This window comes from Mustela erminea, chromosome 11 (genome assembly GCF_009829155.1).
Source record: "Mustela erminea isolate mMusErm1 chromosome 11, mMusErm1.Pri, whole genome shotgun sequence".
Lineage (NCBI taxonomy): Eukaryota > Metazoa > Chordata > Mammalia > Carnivora > Mustelidae > Mustela > Mustela erminea.
In genome coordinates this window covers 104729308-104751713 of record NC_045624.1, presented here as the reverse complement: position 1 = coordinate 104751713, position 22406 = coordinate 104729308, and the positions used below count along the sequence as shown (strand labels likewise).

The following is a 22406-nucleotide window of genomic DNA, read 5'->3' as shown; positions in this document are numbered from 1 at the left end:
TGATTCTGGACTGCTCTTGGGGTTAGAGTGCAGGTTTGAACAATAATCCTGATTTTTTAACAGCTTGTTATATGTGGCTCTACTTTGCTCAAAGGAGATTTATTCATGCTCATGACTTCAGATTCTAGCCTTGAGCCTCCATGTTGCCCCAAGTCAGTTTACGATTAATTATGGTAATTCTCAAGGCCTCGGAATGCAAGTCAGAGTTCCCCTCTGAATTGACACTCATCCTCAGAGCCAGAACCCAGGCTGGGGAGTCTGGGGAGTCTGGGGAGGCTAGGGAGGCTGGGGAGGCTAGGGAGGCTGGGGAGGCTGGGGAGGCTAGGGAGGCTGGGAAAGGAAGTAGACTTTGGGGAAGGACAATCATTTCAGACATTTCTCCTGAGCATGGTTGGTTCCAGCACATGAGGCTCGACTCCCCACTGTGACTAGTACAAGTGGGCACTTTCATGTGTACTTGCTGTACATTTCCTGGCTCTCGCATCCATTTTTATAGTCAGGATACGTAAGATTTAGTAACAAAACTCCAGAATGACCATATTCTTTGAGGTGCAGTTCCTTTTCCAACACAGAAAATGAAAAGGCAATTAGGTCGTGAATCTGTAAACAGTTATTCTCCTGTTCAAGTAGGACAAGTTAATATCAGTAAATTCAGTTTTCTTTATTTTTTAGTGTTTTTAAACATGATTTTATTAATTTATTTGACACAGAGAGAGAGAGCACAAACGGGGAGAAGCAGTCTCTCCACTGAGCAGGGAGCCCAATGCGGGCCTCTATCCCAGGACCCTGGGCCAAAGGCAGATGCTTAACTGACCAAGCAACCCAGGTGCCCCCGTTTTCTTTAGAATGCCATTTATGTCCCCATGCTGTATCCTGATGGTTGGTAATGACTTAAAAATAACACCCTAAGAAGTTTCCTATGTTAGGTTGCCAATGGCGAGATGATCACCAAGAGGACGCCAACACCCTAGGTGTCCTTGTGCAAATTTTAGGAAATGGATTTCTTGGGTCTTCACCTAGAGCGCTGGTTTTCGTTGAGATCAGATGCTATATTCCCTACATCACAGGTGCTCCAATGTTTCTCTTGGGGCAGTGCTTCTGTGAGGGAAACAAAATTACACGATATACTGAGTTAGGTAGCAGAATTGTATTGCTACTATATAGAGCTGATTTTTTGGATTATCTGCCCAGCCTTTCTCTAAGTACCTTATCTATATTATTGTGTTTAAGTATCACAATCCTAGAAGGCAAACATTATTTTTATCTTCATTTTAGAAGTGAGGAAACTGAGTAAAGTAACCACTTGCCCGAGGTCACATAGCTAATAAATAGTAAAGTTCATTTTCTGATCGGATATTTTTATGTTTTTAAAAGACTTTATTTATTTATTTTAAACAATATTTAAATATATAAATACATAAAATATTTATATATTATTTATTTATCTATTTATTATTTATTTTATGTTTTCTGATCGGATATTTTTATGTTTTTAAAAGACTTTATTTATTTATTCACAAGAGACAGAAAGACAGAGAGAGAGGTGCAAAGGCAGAGAAAGAAGCAGGTTCCCTGCGGAGCGGGGATCCCAATGGGGTGGGAGGGCTCGATCCCATGACCCTGGGTTCATGACCTGAGCTGAAGGCAGAGGCTTTAAGGGACTGGAGCCACCCAGGTGCGGAGGGCTGCTGCTTTTAAGCCACTGTCACAGAGCTGACTCCTTAGTCTCTTTTTGTTGTTAATATTTTATACATTTACATTACAGGAAAGTACTGCTGGAACTAGACTAACCCCCCCTTTAAAAATCACATGCCACGGACTTGTAGCAGCATCCCTGTGATGCTGTTAGGATGATGATTGATGTCATAGTGATGTGTTGCAAAATTTGAGGCAATGTGCATCATGTCTGATAGCTGACATTTACTGATACACCTTATCAGGCATTGTTCAAAGTTCTTTACCTGCATTAAAACATTTAATCATTAAATATAATGACTACCTACTTTGTAGAATTAAGTATTTTAATATTGCAAAGTGTTTGGAATGCATGGCATAGATAAGTGCTCAATAAATTCTAGTTATCCTTACATTACAGATGAAGGACCTGAGGTTATTCACTTGCTCCCAGACACACAGCTGGTTAAGAGGCAGAGCGGGGCTCTGAACTGAGGCTATCATGCTCCAGAGCCCACGCTCAACCGCCAGGTGAGCAAGAAAAATCAGGACATCTCTGCATTATACTTTTGTTTTTACCTGCACTGATAGCCAAGCAGAAGTGAAGCTTTTCTTTTACTAATGAGAGGCAGCAAGGTATCAGGAGTCAGAGGACAGGATCTGGAGTCAGCCTGTCTACACGGAAAGATTATCTCTATCCCTTGGTAGCTGTGCAACCTTGGGAAGTTGACCTAAACTCTCTGTGCCTTGGGTTTCTTATCTCTACAGTGGGGATAATTCTATCTCACAGGCCATGAAGATTAAATGAGAAAAACCTATCTAAAGCTCTTACTGTAGTTCCTGGAGTATGGTAGCATTTGAATCAGATTAGTTAACATTATTACGGTTATTAGAAATGAACTTACACTTGCATTTCACAAGTGTACTTTGAATTTTAAAGCCACAGATTCAATCCTGGGAGCCCAATTCAATGAATACTTTTAATAAGCTGTCACAGGCTCTGAAAGTCAGAGAGCGGGCTGTTAGAAGAGGGCTGAGGGGGAACACCGTGAGTGAGGCTAGAGTAGCCAGTGCGGGGCACGGCCTGAAAATGCCAGAATGATCCACACTGCTACATTGATGTTGGGCACTTAGAAACCGTGTTTGGATAGTTTATTCTCGGATTGTGTGGGGAGTCAGAATTCACTTAGCCTCAGTCATGACTATTTTCCAGAGCTGAGATAGAGGAAGAGGAGAGAGGGACAGTGGGGAGAGACAAAGAGTATATACAATGACTTAGTGACGTAGCTCCTTCCCCACTTTCGATGCATTAAGTATTTTTAAATAATTTTTAAAAATAGAACTTTATATACATTTTTAAAGATTTTATTTATTTATTTGACAGATGGAGATCACAAGTAGGCAGAGAAGCAGGCAGAGAGAGAGGAGGAAGCAGGCTCCCTGCCGAGCAGAAAACCCCATGTGGGGCTCAGTCCCAGGACCCTGGGACCATAACCTGAGCCGAAGGCAGAGGCTTAGCCCACTGAGCCACCCAGGGGCCCCTCGATGCCTTTATTCTTGGGCAGTAAGCCGGGTGGCACAGCCTTCCTGCGACAGTCAACAGCCGCGTGTGTGTTCCCTTCCCGTCTGACTGTGCACCCAGCCTTTCTAAACAGCACAGCAGTGAAGGCTGAAGCTTACACTTTTGATTTCTATTAATTTTTAGGTTGTTCCTGTTGGGTTTTGAAGGTTTTATCTGTGCTTATTCATATGCTCAAGATTGATTGATTGATTGATTGATTTTTTTTTTTTTTTTTACAGTCCTTGTTCACTGAAAGCCTAAAGTTTCCTTCAGGGACTAGTTCTGGGAAGGGGGAAAATGATAAATAAAGAACCATAAACAAGCCCAAGGCAGCGCTTGTTTCAAAACCCACTGCATTATCCTGTTGACTCTGAGGGATGTTGCTTCATTTTTTCTTGCATTCTTCTCATTTCATTGAGTTCCGCATTCGAGAAGACAACACACTCCCATGTGGCTAACAGCCTGCTTCCCCAGTCGGTTTACAATGGCAGTTCGCAGGATGTTACTAGGTGCTCTGCTGATAGCATGGGCTGTTGTACATTAGTTTGGGACCCACTGGCTTGCCTGTGCAGCACAACTGGGCTTCTTCTCTGCTGGGCTTTCTAGGGACTTTGCCAGCCCAGCATACTCATCAGTCTCTAAGAGGAGATGCTCCTAAAATGTGTTTATTTCTCTGTGGCATCTTTATTTCTTGCAGCATCTTAGAGTTGGAGGACCATGTTCTGAGAAACGCTGATTTATATGGCCATCATTTTTATAGGGGATGTTTAGTTAAGGAAAGGTGCCAGAGCTTAACGGTACCTGTGCTATTATTATATTTGAAGCAGTAAAAATGTCCTACCACAGTGTATTAAAAATATGGAAATCTTGAATTCAGAACTCACTGGAATGTTTTCCCCCCAATATCAGAAAGAAGAAAAAGAGGAAAATGACAGAGCTCATTTAAAAACTCACTCTGATTCTCTACCAAATCCTGAATCCCCCAGCAAGTTAATCCAGTCAGATTCATAACTACCTGCAGAGTGTCGAGAGACACCTGGGTCTCAGCTACCACACGCCCCTCAGCTATCAGAGATGTTGTTGCATTTCTTCCTCCTCCTCATCCCTCTTCTACAGATGCAAGACAGTGCAATATAGATTAACCAACCCCTGATCATTTTTTATAAGAGAGATTGAAACAAAAATATTTCTGCACTGCCCCAATGATCCAGGAATCCATTTTTCCAGAATTTGCCAATGCCAGCATCGCAAATGGGATGATCTATTGTCATATTTTAATTTATGCCCTTTAATTCTTAGGTGGGAAGACATTCGCTGGTTGCTCTCATGAAAATAAGAAGATAATAAGGCAGAAAATCAAAAGGTCTTGGTGACCTTGTTGAGTCCAGATCCCAATAGTCACAGAGCCTGATACAGAACAGCTACCCGATGCCTGTCCGCGGCACGAACTTCACCTAGCTTTGACTTCCCATCTGTTCAAAGGAAAGGTGGGGGAGAAGACAGGACCTCTGAGGTTCCTTAGAGATGGGAGGGCAGGCTCTGTGGCTCCTAGATTGTTAGGGAACAGGCAAATGTTAACTGGAGCAAATACAAACAGTTTTCTGTTTGCTGTAGATAGTAAGGACAAGTATATGCTTTATTTTAAAAATTTTAAAAATCTTTCTTCCTGCTTCGGCTTTACCCTATTCGTTGTCTGTGAAAACCTTTCAAATGTGAAGCATGAGTCCTCTTCTTTGCACAGAAAGTAAATCAAATTGTTATTGTTGTTGTTGTATACATGAGTCTGCTCTCAGTCTTGAAAGTCACCCACCATTTAAAACATTTAATACGTCATTAGGACTTAATTAATGCACTTAGTTAACTCTTGGAAACAGGAATAGTTCCTTTCCCTCCAAGGCCTCTTTTGTATACTTTGATTCCGGGATGACTATCTAAAATGTCAAAAATATAATAATACTTACTGAATGCCTACGATGTATCAGACACTACACAATACGTTTACGTATTTATATATATGATCTTCCTTTTTTTTCCCCCCCAAAGAAACCCAAGAACTAGGTACGATAAAATTGAGAATATCAAAGCTGAGGTTCAGGTGATTTGTGTGAGATCCAAGAACTGGTTAATGAAGGAATCTAGTTATCTTCGGAGAAAAAGAAAAGTATTTTGGGAATAAGTAGTCCATTTCCAGCTTGTGACGGACTATGTAACTGTGGGATTAGTAGGAAGAAGGAAGAACCAGAAGGTGGCAGTGGGCTAAGGGTCCCTGAGCAAGGCTCTTCCGTAGAAGTGGGGTGTGACCCCCTTTTCTACCTTGCGCCCTGAGCAGAGCTTAAACCTTACGAGGCGTTCCATTCCAAATGGTGTGGCCTTGAGGACAGCATATTTATCAGGATATTTATTTGCTTAAGTTTGGTTGTCCTGGCAATGTCTAGATTTTTTCCATTTGCATATAAATGAATCCAGATACTCAATAAAGTTTCCAGTTCACATATGAAAAGGATATCCTTAGTGGATTAAAGGTCAGGAATAGTTATGACTGTTTTTCGTACCAAGCTATAAGGCAAGTGAGTATTATGTCTTTTCTTTTTAACTCATACTTCATTTTTCACCTTTGTTTTACTTCTTGTTTAATGTCTGAGAAAAAACATGCCAAAGACATTTGCCTCTACTTCTTACCATTTGGAAGGACTCATTCTAAAGATTGGGGTTATGTCTTTGAAAGGTGGATGAGCACCATTTTAATGTCTAGCTGAACACCTTTGTCATCCAGGGGCTTAATGAATGCTCTTGGATGATCAAGGGTAGATGAAAGCATGGGGAGGCCATCTAGTCCCAGGCTTTGAATAAGATCTCCTCCACGGTTGCTGTTGGGCTTGAAGCTTTATACTTTTATGCTATCTGAAGTTTGCCCATGAAATGCGTGCTTTTGACATATTTTTAAAAGAAGAAGTTTTGATTCTCACAGTAAAAGAGCTCAGAGGTCCAGTGAAGTGCTGATATAAATTTAGCTTGTTGGATTTCTTTTCAAAAAATCATTATTTAATAATAATAGGGAAGAAATAATAGGTCAGTGAATACTGACCTTTTCAAGGAAAAAAGGAAACTTAGCTACTTAAAACAAGTCACTGTGGATCCTTACTAAGGATACTGTATATAAAAATAACCCTTAGTGGTGCTGAAGAGTTAAGTTTTCAAATGTGAGAAGATTTAAATCAAAATATCTCAGAAATTTTGTTTACTTTAGACCATTGCCTGTAAGGTGATTCTGAATATTGAAAACCAATAACTACATACATATCTCTAGTGGAAAACAATGACTGTACATTCTTCCTTTCAGTGATAAGCCTCCTGTGCTACTTAAAAAAAAAAAAAGGCCAAGTAAATTCTTATTTCTTACATTTTACCAATTTTTGAAAATCATGTCATACTTCAGGTTTTTCATAATTATTCTGTAGATTATCTCAAATAATATTTTTCTCCCTGCTTTTTTCTGCCTTTTATATACTTAAGACAACAAATGTATTTCTACTTTATTATACCTCTGCTCTGTAATCACATTCTGTATTGCTTGTAATCCATTTTGTTCTTTTGCTAGAGCCATTCTTGGAGATTTCCACTGATTTCTGTGTTTTAATTTTGACCAGTTGTTTTCTAGGCCTGTTGCAAAGCTAACATCCCAAGAATTATTTTCAAAGGACTCTTGAACTGGTTTCAACATTATATGCCACCGATGTCTTTCCTTTTGGTCTTTTTGTTCCTATTTCGTTAGAGTATTACTTGACATTTCCTCTTAGATGTCTAATAAACATCTCAAACTTAATTGATCTTCCCGCTAGACCTGCTCTACCCAAAGTCTTCTTCCTCTTTCTTGAAGCATGGTGGCTCCATGCTTCCGCTGCCCAGGCTGGAAATCTTGAAACCATGCTTGACTCTTTCTCTCACTCTCCAAGTCTAATCCAACAGGAAATGCTTTAGCTTTCCTACCAAAATACTTCAGAATCTAACCAGACCTCTGCTGTGACAAGGGGGATTATTGAAGTGGTAGGCATATGCTCTTTCAGAATTATAATGAGCCAATAACTTTGTAATCATTAACAAGCTGGAGCACTTAGGAAGAGAGGGCTAGCATAGTAATATGTCTTGATTCATTCTGTTTTGAAATATGCTTCCCTCCCCTCCACACCAAAACAAAAACAAAACAAAAAAACCCTTGGTGGCACTCGGTAGTTATTTTTAAATAAGTTAGGGTCTGTCAAATAGAGATAGTAAGAAGTGATTGTTGAGTTCATGTCATGTATTCATTGTATAGTGACTTAGAGTTTATAAAGCACTTTACATCATTATGTCATTGGATCTTCATAGTCTTTCTAGGTAGCTATTTTATCAGTGTTTTGCAGATGGAGAAACTGAGGCTTGGAGTCTAAATGATTTGGTCTCAACCTAATGGGGACGACATCAGAATTGAAGTCTGATTCTTTTTTTTTTTTTTTTTTTTAAAGATTTTATTTATTTATTTGACAGAGAGAGATCACGAGTAGGCAGAGAGGCAGGCAGAGAGAGAGAGGAGGAGGAAGCAGGCTCCTGCTGAGCAGAGAGCCCGATGCGGGACTCGATCCCAGGACCCCGAGATCATGACCTGAGCTGAAGGCAGCGGCTTAACCCACTGAGCCACCCAGGCGCCCCAAGTCTGATTCTTGTGTTTTTAAATCTTACATGCTTTCTGTTGCCATGTCTGTCTTCTGGGAGGCATAATTAGGATCAGTGGTCTGAACTTAGACATCTTCACTGAGCAAAAAAGGACACCCTTGGAAATGGAGCCGTCCAATGCTAAACTGTGTTCCAGAGATGACGAGTTTTCTCTCTATGGTGGTGGCAGGTAGAGGCAGATCCCCCCCATCCCCCCAACCTCTGCTACCTCCACCACCTCTCCCGTTCTGGCCAGGGATACCATGGGAAGCCCACATTGGTTAGGTAGCTTTTGGGGATGCCTTCCACACATCCTTTCAGAGGTGAATTTCTGTTATTTATAAAGGCCTACGAGAATGTTGGCTTCTATAGGAACCCATATGTTGGAGATACTGCCAGGCTTCTTGTATTCTAATTTTTAAAAAGTATTTAATTTATTTATCTTGAGAAAGGGAGAGAAAGCGAGAGTGAACACGAATGGGGAGAGGGGTAGAGTCAGAGGTAGAGGAAGAAGCAGTTTCCCTACTGAGCAGGGAGCCTGACAACAGGCTTGATCCCAGGACCCTGAATCATGACCTGAGCCGAAGGCAGACACTCAAGTGACTGAACCACCAGATGTCCTTAATGATTGGTTTTAAAGTCAATGTTGGCAACCTACCTTTACTCCAATCAGCTCTCTTCTTCTTGGGCACTGGCACTTATAGACGCCATAGTCTCATCTTTCAGAAAGGAGAGATGCTTTTCTCCCTTTCCTTTCATTAATAGTCATGAGGTAGACCAGTATTGCAGACATTGACTTGATGTGTAACTTTAATAGATGATTTTAGAGTATTTTGGAGAGTAACAAGTCAAAGATATTTGAGTGATTTTAGCCAATGTGGGGTACAGGTGAAAGAAGAGGAGGAAAATCCCCGATGTTATAGTTGAGGACTAGGTATTGTGACTTGACTTTATTGGATTAAAACATTTGGTTTTGAAGAAAAACAAAATCTTAAATGAAGAAATTGGGCCCTGTGTCAAAAGAATGATGATATTTCCCACCAGTAGACTTGTCATACTTTATATCATTTTTTTTTTGCTATATTACTTCCAATTCAGCTTTGAAAGTTGTCCACAAAGAGTTTTCACTTTTTCTTTTAAAGACTTTATTTATTTATTTGACAGAGAGCAGGAGAGAGAGTGAGAGAAAGTGGGAGCAGGGGGAGCGGGAGAGTGAGAGGAAGAAGCAGGCTCCCCCCTACACAGGGAGCTTGATGTGGGTCTTGATCCCAGGACCCCGAGATCATGACCTAAGCTGAAGGCAGTTGCTTAATCTACTGAGCCACCCAGTTGCCTCAAGAGTTTTCACTTTTGATTCTAATCTTACACAGTAACAACTGTATAATTGGGTGCCCTTCCTCTATGTTTTACCTTTTCAATAAATAAAAAAATAATCCGATTCCTACATATTGTTTGGTAGCGTCAGGAGAGACACATGGCCAGTGTCCAATTTCCATATTCATAGGATCACAGGAATGGTGCAGTGGATGACTATTCCACTCTCTGAATAAGGCTGGCTGGGATTCAAACAGTTGTGTATGGGATCCCATGCCACAGCTCAGATGTCACCGTGCCCATCCCCTTCCCAGCTCTGTGCTCCATGACATCTCCTTGGCAGCCTGAGATCCCTTACTGGGAGTATTTATATCATGGGAACCAGCAGATATTACAGAACTCTTCCCTGACCCCAAAGAGCTGGTTGGTAAACATTTACCAGCACAACCCTGGTTGGACGCATTCAATTTATGTGCCTTTGCTCAAGCTATTTGACCTCTCTGAGCCTATATTCCATCTCTGTAGGGTATGGGGAGCTAGTACCTACTTCACAAAATTTTTGAAAAAATTTATGCAAGATAACTTAGATGACATGGGACTTCATTAATGGCTATGCTAACGACATTAACAATAAAAATAAGGATTTCAAACACAGATCGCTGGTATTATTTTACAGGGTTGCCTCACTCACTGTTAGCTAAGTAACAAGAGGAGCAAGATTGCAAAATACTGGGCGAAACTTGTATTTTGGGGTGGACAGAGCCTCCGTGAGCTCTTTCTCTTATCAGTCTTTAAACTTTTTGATTTAATTCAGCATCTATTTTCAGTATACATCATATGGCAGACCACTATGGTAAGTATAGTGAGGAGTATGTTTTGTATTTTGCAGTCTGTTTCCTTTTGCTATTCTGAAACAGTAAAACAGTTCTAGAAGTAAGCACCAACAATTTATTGCGTGTTTTTATTCATTCTATCTTCTAAGACATTTTTATCATATTTACTTATTTATATGTGTAATACATATTATATACATGTTTGCTATTCTGTTTATTACCCGAGCAAGTGGAGAAATAAATGGAAAGCAAGAAAATGAAGATACACAAGGAAGTCAGCAATGATAGCCCAGGGAATGCAATAGAAAGAATGCTGTTGAACAGGGAGTTTTTCCATGTTGGTTACTTTGGTTTTTTTTTTCCTTTCTTTCTCCTTGTATGGATCAGAGACAAAAAATGGGCTAGTGTGGATCCTCTGAGCATCAGCTGGAGATGCTAAGCTGCATTTTGCTCCCCGGCCTGTAGTTGGAGAGGACAGAGGCTCAAAGGTGAAGTGGGTGGACATAGGTACCTAAGGAGAAGGAGCTAGGTTAATTCTCTAGAACCTTTGCCTACAGAGCAGGGGAGGCTGGTCTTGGCCAGTGAGCCAGCCCTTAGGCTGTTCAGAAGGGGCTAGAGTGAGGTTTCCTGACATATGGAGCAGTTGGAGAAATTTGGAGATAAAAGGAAGAAGGGTGGTTGAATAGTTTGAGGAGAAGGTAACAAGCAAGAGAAAATCAGAGATGCAGGATGTGAAATGAAATGATGGAACTTTCCATCTTAATGTAGACCATCTGGTCATCTTATCTTTAAAGCAGTGATTTCTCAGACATTTTTCATCTTATATCACAATGACCATATGTCCCAGATTTCCTAGGATGGGCCAGATGTCAAATATTTTTTGCCATTGTTAGACCATTGGTCCCAAATTAGGGTTGGAAAATATGTCACTATTCTTACATCCTCCTCTCCCAACTTTTGTTTACCTTTATCACATTTGGTTTCCAAGTAGTTAACAGCCATCACCAAGCAGTTATCCAAGGCAGTGGTTCCCAAATCTGACTGTGTGTCTGAATCAACTGGGACATTTGTTAAAATGCTAGTTCCTTGGTACCTGCCCCACCTTTATAGATCTCCAAATTTAGATTCTTTAGGATCCGGAAGATACTCAGATGTTTGTTTGTTTTTTAAAGATTTTATTTATTTGACAGACAGAGATTACAAGTAGACAGAGAGGCAGACAGAGAGGAAGGGAAGCAGGCTCCCCACTGAGCAGAGAGCCAGATGTGGGGCTCGATCCCAGGACCCTGGGATCATGACCTGAGCTTAAGGCAGAGGCTTTAACCCACTGAGCCACCCAGGTGCTCCAGATGTCTGCATTTTTAACAAGTATCCTATGTGGTCTTAAGGCAGTTGGCTTATGGACAGGTTTTTAGAAGCCGCGGACCAGTCAACACCATTCATACCTTCCTCTGAGCACTGCAGAGCTGCTTACAACAAGGCTGCTCATACAAGGGGTCCTTTGACTTCCAATCTTGGAACTCCTGAAATTTTAATTCTAAATTTTGGAGTATGGGTCCATAAGCAATTTCCGGGGGGGAGGACCACAGCTTTAATCACGTTCTCAATGGAGTTAATGGATAACAAAGGTTGCAAACCCAGGAGTATAAGATCATCAGAAGATAGAAAGTACTTTCTCCAATAAAAAAAAAAAAAAAAAAAAAGAAAGTACTTTCTCCAATGATCTTAGACTTCACTACCCTCCTGTTTCACTTTGTTTTGCTCATCTTCTAATTAATCATATCTAATTACTGATCTAGTTGAAGTCTTTTTTCAGGGTTTAAGGAAAATGCACACATACACATGCACACACAGACACACACACACACCAGTGACTTATTCTAAAACAATGATTCTTCTTGCAGACAAGTATTTTTTAATTTATCAACCAATTGTGTGTGTGTGTGTGCGCGCGTGCGTGTTTGTGTGTGTGTGTGTGTGTGTGTGTGTGTGTGTGTGTTGAGGGTGATGGTTGGTTGGATGGGGAGATCCGGTCACCTCCTTTAACCTCCCTGTTTCCTCCGCCATCCCTGCCCAGTCTTCCTTTGCACACCAGCTTTCCCTGTGTATCCACTGAAAAAGGTTACAGATCTGTGATCCGGTGAAATCCTGTCTGTTTGAAACTTGGGGTTAATACTCTCCAGCTGTGTTGCCTCAGCTCTAGGGAGACTTCTTCTTTGACAAGCATTTGTGGTTTAAGGAGCCAAGCAATAGACTAGAAACTTGAGGGCTATGAGTTCTAACTCTGGGTCTGCCCTGACACAGCGTGTGACCTTGGGCAATTCATTTGATCTCTGTCCAAACTCTCTGATGCTTGATAACAGGATTTTCTAGAAACCTTCCTGCCAATAAAGACATATGGAACCACTCCTTGGTTCCACAAGGGAAGGCTACACTTCATTATCCTTGAGGCTTTTAACTCTCTTTCTCCCTTTGCCCGCTTCCCCATGCCAGGGACTGCTGAGTCTTACTGTGGCTCTCTTCCCAAGTCTTAGAAACTACTTTCTTATTTTTCTTTCCAAAAATGTGTCAGCCATGCTCCTCTATTTCAGCTTGCCCCAAGATGCCAAACTTTGTCCCCAGATGCATACCCCACAAGACACAATTGCCCAGGCAGCCTTGGAAAAGTGTGGGTTCTGGGGAACTGGACTCTGCCCTGGATTTCACGTGGCCACTGTACGGACAAGCAAGCTGTTTCCCTCTCACCCCCTGCATTCTACAAAGGACAATTTATTGCTTTATGAGCCTCCACAAATCATTTTTATACTCCCTCTACTTTTTAACATCTCCTTTTATAGAAAATGATTAAGTTAATAAATTTTATTAAAAGTGATACAATTCCAAGAATTTTTTTTTTTTTTTGGTAGAAACTATGCACTATTTCAGCATTTGGCCTCTGTTAGAAGATCATTTTCCCTGATAATAGGGGTCTTTTAAGTTTTGGGAACACACACACACACACACACACACACACATTCCAGTGGGTAATATAGAGTTTTGCAGGGTGGCAGAGGAGAAAATGATGTTTTGTAGAGAACTTTGAAATTCCTGATATTGGCTCTCCTTTGAGAATGCAGCTGGAACAGTAGAATTGTGAGTATTTCTTTTTTGCTGGTATCTTGCTCTGCCTCCTGCCTTAGGATACCATACCCTTCTGCGCACTGGATTGGGATGTTTTAGTCACCTCAATTCTGCCAATGATAATTAAAGGTCCTTGGACCAAAATACTAAAAAAAGAGTCAGCATGTGGTTTGAAGGAAATCAGTCCAACAGATTTGAGTTCCCCCGTGAGTGGACTCACTTCGTTGTGTGTTTTCACTCAGATGCCCTCTGACTTGGAATGATAATAGTGGTTTCTTTTCTGAGTTGGAGAGCCTTCCTTCCCCTGCCCATCACTTTCCTCTCAGTCTGAGGCTCCCCCAGAGCCTCCCACCAACCCTGATGTTTCTCCCCAGTAGCTTCCTCCTGCTGTGGCCCATCCTCTTTCCCTCTCCAGCAAGACCTCTTCGGGGTAACTACCAACCTGGAAATTACTTGATTATCTAATATCTACACATTATTTCATTACCAAGGAAGTATACTAAAGTAACAATAATAGTTAACGTTATTTATTCTGTGCTAAGTCTTCTCACCGTACTTGACATGTAACACTGCATTTCGTGATACCAGTAATCCTGTGAGGTCTTTTATACACATATATGAAGAGCAAAAAAATGGTTAAGGTAATTTGCCTAGACTCAGTGGGTAAAGGCAATCTGATTGGAGACCTTGTATGCATAACTAATATGCTCCTCTTGTGTATTTCCTTATTTCTTGTTTATTTATTTATTAAGTAGGCTCTATGCCCAACATGGGGGTTGAACTCATGACCCCGAGATCAAGAGTCACATGGTCAGCGGACTTGAGCCAGCCGGGTATTCCTGAATGTGCTCCGTCTTTGAAAAATAGGCAGATGCGCTGTTATATGTGGCCTTAAAACTGGGGTGGGAGCCTCCCACCCCCTCCCCTCGCCCACCCTCACAAGAGCGGCTCTAAGGGGGACTGGAAAGTTGACGGTGGAGGGAGCAGGTCGATGGGGCTGTGCCCCCCTTCTCCTCTCTCTCTCTCTCTCACACACACACACACACACACACAAGCATGTGCACACACCAAGCTGAATAGATATTCTTTTATCTGTTTTCACAATGGACTTCCAAGTCATGTTTCTTTTGAAGAGTTTCTCTGTGAAATACAAACAAGCTTTGAAAAGGACTGCTTTCCACCATCCCACTTACCACCACGCAGTCTTATCTCCCCTCCCACCCATGTGGAAATGCTAGTGTAACTCAGATGGTAGCTGAGGTCACCCCTTGTCTCTGAGGCTGCCCTGTCCTTTGAAATTTAAATAAAATTGTCTCTAGCCCCCCTTTCCTATCTCCCGCAAGGTTCCAATGCCATCTCCCAGACTGCTGCACATTCTCTAAACTGTTTTCATGGGCAGTGCTTCCCGGTTCAACTCTTGACCTCACTGAGTCTTACCTCCCACAGCTGCCTTTTCCTTCGTGTTCCTTGTTGACCTAGAGGGGACCTCAAGCCTTTTTCCTTAACTTGCCCCCCTCCCCCACTTCCTTCGCAGTTCACTCCCACAAGGAGCTGTTCCATAACGAAGACCTGCAGGCCACAAGGGAGGGCTTATATCCCAGCAAAACATTTAAGTGGAATATTAAAGCATCCTCGTTCCTAAACCATGTGAAGTCACTTTGCCACCAGGAATTCCTAATTGACTGCATTCCTGTGCGCAGCAGGCCCAGGCCTTCTCACTCTCCCTTCCTGCACCCCACCCCCTCCTCCCCTTTCTCTCCCCCTCCTCCTCCCTCCTCCCCTTTCTTCACCTCCCCCTCCCTCTCCCTCCTCTTTCTCCTCCTTGCCATCCCTCAACTCAAAATCCTACATTTCCTCAGCCAGGTTTTCCTTCCTTGCCTCTCTTTCACCATGTCTCCCTGAACCGTACCTTTTCTATCTCAAGCAGCAAGCATTAGGGTATTTTTGTAGGCAAAGATTATTTTCTCTGCAGAGAAATTGTGGTGCAAGCCAATGAAAGGATTTCCCTCAGTTCCGTGAACACGGGGTAGCCGTGTTTAAGGGATGGGACCAACCCATGAGCAGTCCAGACCAGAGGCTGACTTCAGCCCTTACTGAAGAAGATTCGGGGTCCTGCGTAAAAGGGTGGGGAAACAATTTGTCTTTTTCCTGAGCCATTAATATGGAGTTATCAATGATTAATCAGACGTTCAGCCTCAGGCACTGTGCTAAGCACCTCACCTTTTTCATCTACTTGAAATCTCACACTGTACGAAGTACATATTTCTGTTTCCTTTTGGCTAGTTGACCAAGGTGAAGCCCCGGGGCCCAAGTTCACAGTTAGGAAGTGGGGCAGCCTGCCTGGGGCCCTGCACTGACCTTCCCCACTCTGAACTGTACAGGAAGGCGCTGTTCAGCCGCCTAGCGGTCAAAAGAATACTTTCTTCTCAATGTTTCGGTCCACCTTCTGGCGTCCCTTGCTCCCCACGGAAAGTTCCTCAGACTCCGTGTCTTTTTCCTGCCTTCTGAGAGACTCTGAGGGATGCAACTATTTTCGGCTCCCTTCTGGGAATATGTGCTTTTTCCAGTACACGGCGAAGAACTGAGCTTATCTGCAAGTCATGTTAACTGTATATTTAGATATCTGTATCTCTAAATGAAATGTGCTAAGTAAACTTTTTTTTTTTTTTTTAAACAATAATGACAGAGCTCATGGTGAAAGGGTCCAGACAGTCATGGGTCTAAATCCTGGCTTTACATCTTGTGTGTCCCATGACAAGATGCTCATCTTCTGGTAGTTTCCATTTCTGTGTCACGTGCACAGTCCTGCCTCCTTCCCTGTGGAAGTGCTTGACCCGCAGAAAATGCTCAAGAAATATGAGTCTGTTTCCTTTTATATTTCCAGTTGAAATTCTCATCTTGGCATATGCACTCAGTTTTTGCTCAAAATACCAAGTGATTTCAACACTGAAAGTTGAAGGAAGGGGGTGCCTGGGTGGCTCAGTCGGTTAAGCGTCTGCCTTCAGCTCAGGTCCTGGTACTAGGGTCCTGGGATCAAGCCCAGTGGCATCTGGCTCCCTGCTGGGTGGCGAGCCTGCTTCTCCCTCTCTCTCTGCCTTCCTCTCTGCCTACTTGTGATCTCTATCTTTCTGTCAAATAAATAAATAAAATCTTAAAAAAAAAGTTGAAGGAAGGTGCTATATGATCTTGTTCTATTTTTTCAGTTTTCCTTAACTTTTTATAAGCCTTTTTCTTATTAAAAAAAAAATAAATAAGGCCTTTGATCTAAGCTCCTACTTTTGGTGAAGACTGAAAGGCAGGCAGACAAAAAGGGGGAAGTGGTTGGGCACCCCAGGAGGTGAAGCTGCCTTTGTTGGGGCCTGGACTGCGTGAAGAAGGTGAGCTGGTTTTCAAACATGGAAACCTGCGGCCTGCGTTCATTTGAATATAGTGGTTCACGGACCATTTGGGATTTTTACATGATCGACATATACTGTTCTGAGTGATTCTATTTCCAAATTTACTGTAAATGTTTGTTATTTAAAACAGGCTCATTCAAATGCAAGGTGTTCACTGCAGCAGCTGAGGATCTGACAGTGATTTTCTCTCAATAACTGAGCGCAAACTACCTATCTACACCGTACCTGTCTAGAACCACTTATCAGGCAGATGGGATTTAGTCATTGGAGTCAGCCATTGAATTTCACTTGACATTGGTGGTTCCCTGTCAGGTGGGACAACGGCATCAGGCCCTCTGGCTGGGAAGGGCACACCCAAGGGGGCCTGTCATCTTCAATGTGGAGATGTCATCTGGCAGCCAATCCTGCTTGGGCTCAACATCCGTAACTACAAGCTAAAAGGAGACTCATGTCTGAGGTAACGTGTTCATTCTCCCTTCAGGTTCTAAATTATCTCAGGAAGTGAATAGTAGTAAAACACTTGAAACTTGCTCTCTGTTTATGCCCAATTATTACACTGGTTCTCCAACCTCACTCCCCAGCATGACTCCCAGATCCCTACATGCCACTCTCTGTAGGTTCTGATTAAGTTAACTCGGATGGAATCCAAGGATCTTGACGTTTTAAAAGTGTCTATTTTTATTTTTTAAGGATTTATTTATATATTTGACAGAGAGAGAGAGAGATATCACAGGCAGACAGAGAGGCCAAGCAGAGAGCCTGATGCGGAGCTCGATCCCAGGACCGAAATCATGACCTGAGCCAAAAGCAGATGTTCAACCAACTTAGCCATCCTGCTGCCCCAATAAAGAATTTTTTTTTTTTTTACATTTTTTAAATCTTAATTCCAGGGTTTTAATTCCAGTGTTAGGTTAGTTTCAGGTGCACAATATAGTGATTCAATGATTATATACATTACTCAGTGCTCATCATGATGAACTGTACTCTTAATCCCCATCACCTGATCTTCTTGAGAATTTCTGTACAGAAAGTGCCTGTCTTTCAATTAGCTGCATTACAGTCAGTACATGCACCTAGCTGCTTCTGCTCCTTTTCTATCTCTGAAATACCTCTTTGTTCCTCTGCCTTTTCCTCTCCTGCCCAATCCCATGTGGTTCTTTATAAAAAGTTGTTTTATAAATATTGTTGGGTTTCCATGGGCTCTGAAGTGAAAGAAGGAGCTGCAGGGATAATTAGCATAGATCACTGTTATGCAGGGATCTCAGTAAGTCTGATTTGCCTAAGCTGTGCTTGGATTCCTGTCCAGGACTCTATTTACTCTGCTTGGTCGGGAAGCGATTACAGAACCTTTCCACTGTCTTCCTCCAAGGCTGCCACTGACTCTGCAGGAAACTGATGGTAAAGAAGCTATTGCTACCAGAGTTCTGCTTCCCCTGCTGCCCTAGGAAAGCAGCAGTGACTGCTTAGCCAGGAAGAGCCTAATTCAGGAACAACACAGTCTCTGGCAGAAGGGGGGGTGGGTATGCTCCACACTCTGCTTCTCTCTCCATGTGACTTACTATTTGACATCAAAATTTCATGGAAGATCCTCTGATTGGTGGAAACTAAGTCTTGCCTGAAACCCTAGTTACAAGAGTGTCTTGGAGTTGTGTCCCCCCTCCCCCAAATTTTAACTCTCCAATCTCTTGCTAACTAGAAGGGAGCTAGAATAGATCTTGGACCAATATATTCCCAGCATCTGCTAATTCCCTTGCAGCTTGAATGTTTTCACTTCATTTTATTATATTTTCAGAAGTGTCATCATTTAAAAGTTAATTTGGGTCCTAGAATTCTGCGAATACTTTATTATAGTCATTGTTTCTGTGAGGGGGAAAAAACATTTCCAAGATCAAAAAACATTCTTATCAATATATTTTTAGATTGACGCTCTTCATAATGTGGAGACTGCCTGTTTGGAGAAGTGTTCTTGTTATGTATATGCATATGTATGGATGTCTCTGCGAATGTGTGTTCTATTAGTGCAAATGACCTTGACCCCGTACATAGGCTGTCATGGCTATTGACAGTCATAATGGTTAACTAGAAACCCTGGCAGATTCTGAAGCTTCATAATAATCATAGTAGATAGCATTTGCTGAGCCCTGACTGTGTACCACGAACCATGCTAGATGTGTTCTTATATTTAAATTCTTAAAATTCTGTGAGTTAGCTATCATAATTACCATCCCATTTTACCAAAAAGGAAACAGAAACAGAGAGATTAAGTACTTTGCCAACAACCCGTAGCTGGTAAGCGACACAGCCAGGACTTGAATCTAGTATTCAAATCATCCAGCAAAATTCATTAATATAATTTTAGTATAGGTGTTTTATTTTAATCTAATACCAGATGGCATAATTTGTTCTTTCTCCATCTCTTTCTGCCTCTTTGCTGGTGTGTGTGTGTGTATGTGTGTGAGTTCGGTTTTGGACATGTTAAATTTGAGGTCCTATGCGGGGAGGTGGGGGCATTCTTTTATCTCCCCATCTTTGTTTAGAATGAGATTTAAGATAAAAAGTTTATTCAGCTACAGTTCCAAAAGAAATACTAACCCACATTTGTCCAACTGGTGAGCAGGAAAGGAGAATGTATAGGTTCACAGCTCATCGGAAAGTAGAGCACTTGTGATACTTCACCATCTGGTGGTCAGAAACTCAAGTGAGCCATCTGGGCACTAACTAAGCAAAGACCATGTTATTGAGGTACCTTCTTACTTAGCTGAGAATTCTGTTATAACTTGGCCATTAGCCAGTTCCAAGGACTGCTGGCTCGCTGTCATGTGAAAGTAGAATTCTCAGCTCCTGCTCTAAACCATGCAGATCTTAGCGTATCTGCCGATCGTGTGAATTCCTGCACGCCACTGTTCCTGATCCTGCGTGCCTCTGCTGCAAACCTCTTCCACGGAGGCCATTTATGATCCTTCTAGGCATACCCAATCCCATTTTGCTCTCTTGACCACTTGCCCTTCCTAAATTCTGTCCTCCCATCACTTCTGGAGGCATACATCCCCTTCTGTTTTTTTCCTCTACCCCTTCCTTCTCATGGACCTCCTTAAACATTCCTCTTATTTTGTTGGCCCCTAAAATTTAGTTATGTATCAGGGTCCTGTTTTTGGCCTTTTGGGTTCATTGGGGAGCTCTCAGCAAGTCTTTATAACCTCTAACTCCTAACTTCATCCCCAAGGAAGAGGGGTGATGAAACGGGTCAAGGGTAATAACATTTATTAGATCCAGGTGCAGGGGATTCTCTCTATATGTATCTCTTGATTATTCCCCTTATACAGTCCCTCTCTTCCTCCCATGAGACTGGGAGTGATGTGGATTTAGAGCCATTACTGCCAGGGAAATACCTTATCCCGAGAATTCCTTGGTGCCTGGATTAGACGGTTTCTATTGTAGATCATGGGAAAGGTCCCTACTTTGTCCTCTTGTTTACGTCAGTCTACTTTACCTTCGACGCACTTTTTCTTGCCATTGGAGTGGTCAGAGACAGAGAACGGAGACCTGTGTTTCAGTTTAGGGCAAATGGACTAAACAACCTTCTCAGCCTACTTGAAACATTGTAGATCCTTTCTGTCTGCCTCTGGCCTTAGAGCATCGGTGGTCCAGCCTCACTCACCAGGGCACTTTCTATAGTGATGAAGGTACAGTGGTGAAGTGTTACAGTGTAGAAATGGTAAAGCCCATGCTTTGACCTTGTCTATGTTCTTGAGGTTTGGGCTTGTATTTGCTTGGGGAATTTGTGATGGGAGCTTGAGGGTGAGGGGTAGAGCTTGGGAATTCATTGGCAAGACAAAATTTAGGGTTTTGATTTCTGAATACCTCCTAATAGATTAGTCATTGCTAAGAAGACCTACTTCTTATTCTATCTATCTATCCTTCTTTTTGCTTGTAAATAGAACTCAGCTACCATGTGCATGCTGGCTTTTCCAATATTCTTGTCTTTAATCAAATTGTCTCTACTATATTCCAGATACATACGGTCCTCAGTCATCTGGAATTCTTCCTTGAATGTCCCCCAGCCCAAGATCTTAAACAAGTCCCAACTAACCTCAGACCTTTCCTATTCTCACCCCCTGAATTTGCCCTTCCTCCTCTGGTTTGGCAGTAGCAGGCACTCCCAGTCAGAAACAAACCTGGTGTCTCTTCACCCCCACATCCAACCTGGCATTAAGTTTGACAGAGAGAACCCTGAAAGTAGCTCCTTTGGATTGGCCCTCTCATCTTCGCTCTCGGTGCCACTGCCTTCCTTAGGCCTTTATCATTTCTCACATGTTTTAATCATGGTCCTAAGAGGTCTCCCCTTCCCATCACCACCTTACAGCCCCCAGGTATACAGAAGAGGGGGTCACCTGCTGTCACTTTTTCAGAACAAGACCCAAAGCCCCCATCTTGCTCCCATATGGTCAGCTCTGTCCTCTCTCTGCCTGCGCGGTGTTCAACTGCACAGCCTCCCATCATCAGAGTGTGTGCTCCATGCATGTCCCAGAGAAATGGGAGCCCAGCCACTGCCCCCTCCACCCCTGTTGTCCTCACCCTGAGGACTCTGCTGCTCAAGCTACTTTCTCTTTCTTTCTAGCCTCTCTGCTTGGGACTCATTCCTTCCATATCATTATGTAGCTCCTTTTGCTTTTCTCTGTCATAGTACTTGCCTCCTCATATTATGATTTTTCCATTCCCTCATCTGTTTACTCATCTTCTATGAAACTGTGCTAGCCATAAGATGAAGAGCTAGGCCTTTTTCCTCTTTTGCCTAAACCCAGCAAGACACGCAGCCTGGCACTTACTATGCATGGTTTTTGTAATTTAAATCAATGAATGATGTATTTATCCAGAAAAAGAACTTGTGTACCACCCCTCAGGGTATGTATTATCTAAACATTATAGCCCCATCATTTGAAATCAGAAAGTCTCTCATCTAGAGAATAAGTAATAAATCAAGAGCGGAGAAAAAAATTGTCTCTTCCTAAACATCATTAGAATAGTCAGGGAGAGCCTCACAGAGCTTCCAAAGACCTTTGAGGATAGCCTTAGAGGTACACTCAATTTTCCAGAGGCACAAGAAGCAGAGGGACTTTTCAAGTTATAGCTGTCAAGATGATGTCTGTGGGCTGGCACCTGGCTGGTTCAGTCAATAGGGCATAAGACTCGATCTCAGAGTCGTGAGTTCAAGCCCCACACTGGGCATGGGGCCTACTTAAAAAAAATTTAAAAAAAGAAAAAAAGAGAAAAAAAAGATGATGTTTGCCTACCTCCACTAATCCTGTGTGGCTGGAATGGGAGGTAGCAGTGTCAGAGGAGGTGGGGGTCAATTCCAAAGGACCTTGAAAGGGAGAGTGTATCATTTGAGGCCAGAGTCTGTTAATAACTAATTTGAGAATGGAGTTATTTGAGAATGAGCCGGGAAAGGTATTTTTCAAAAATCAGTGATCAGCGTTAAAGATGGCCCCATCCATCAGGTTATGTATCATGAACTGTCAATCTTGTGAATCTGAAATATATATTCTAACCAAATATAAAATTTGAATTACACATTAAATATCAAGGGATGAAAATGTTTATGACCCTTTAAGAGATCTGTCAATCCATAAGGCAGAGCTCCATTTGTGAATTGCAGAGTTAGAATGGAAAGCTACAGTTTGCAAAGAAACATCTCTGTTTTTGAGGTCAATTTCAGTGGGGGGTGGGGTGGGGAGAAAAAACCAGCACTTCCGGAGAAGAAAGTTTTTGGAGGCAACATGCTTGTATTTCTCCTGACTTTGGACTTCCTCTCCCCAC

General features: G+C 42.2%; 1 protein-coding gene across 7 annotated transcripts in view; it reads left to right on the top strand.

Moving 5' to 3' along the window:
* Positions 1–22406, top strand: part of SUGCT (succinyl-CoA:glutarate-CoA transferase) — a 787044-nt gene that overhangs the window by 537029 nt on the left and 227609 nt on the right. Inside the window, exons 13-15 of one of the 7 annotated variants that reach the window (XR_004276715.1) lie at positions 2096–2205; positions 3059–3071; positions 3278–3347. The exons of 3 other annotated variants lie outside the window; for them this stretch is intronic. Coding sequence is in view for 3 of the 4 variants with exons in the window: in XM_032304184.1 (XP_032160075.1) it covers positions 16902–17027 (126 nt within the window). In the remaining variant the exon portion in view is untranslated. Of the gene's footprint in view, positions 1–2095; positions 2452–3058; positions 3072–3277; positions 3348–4534; positions 5783–16901; positions 17145–22406 lie in introns of those variants that run through there. 3 more of the 7 variants (XM_032304184.1, XM_032304190.1, XM_032304188.1) reach the window with 3 other exon arrangements.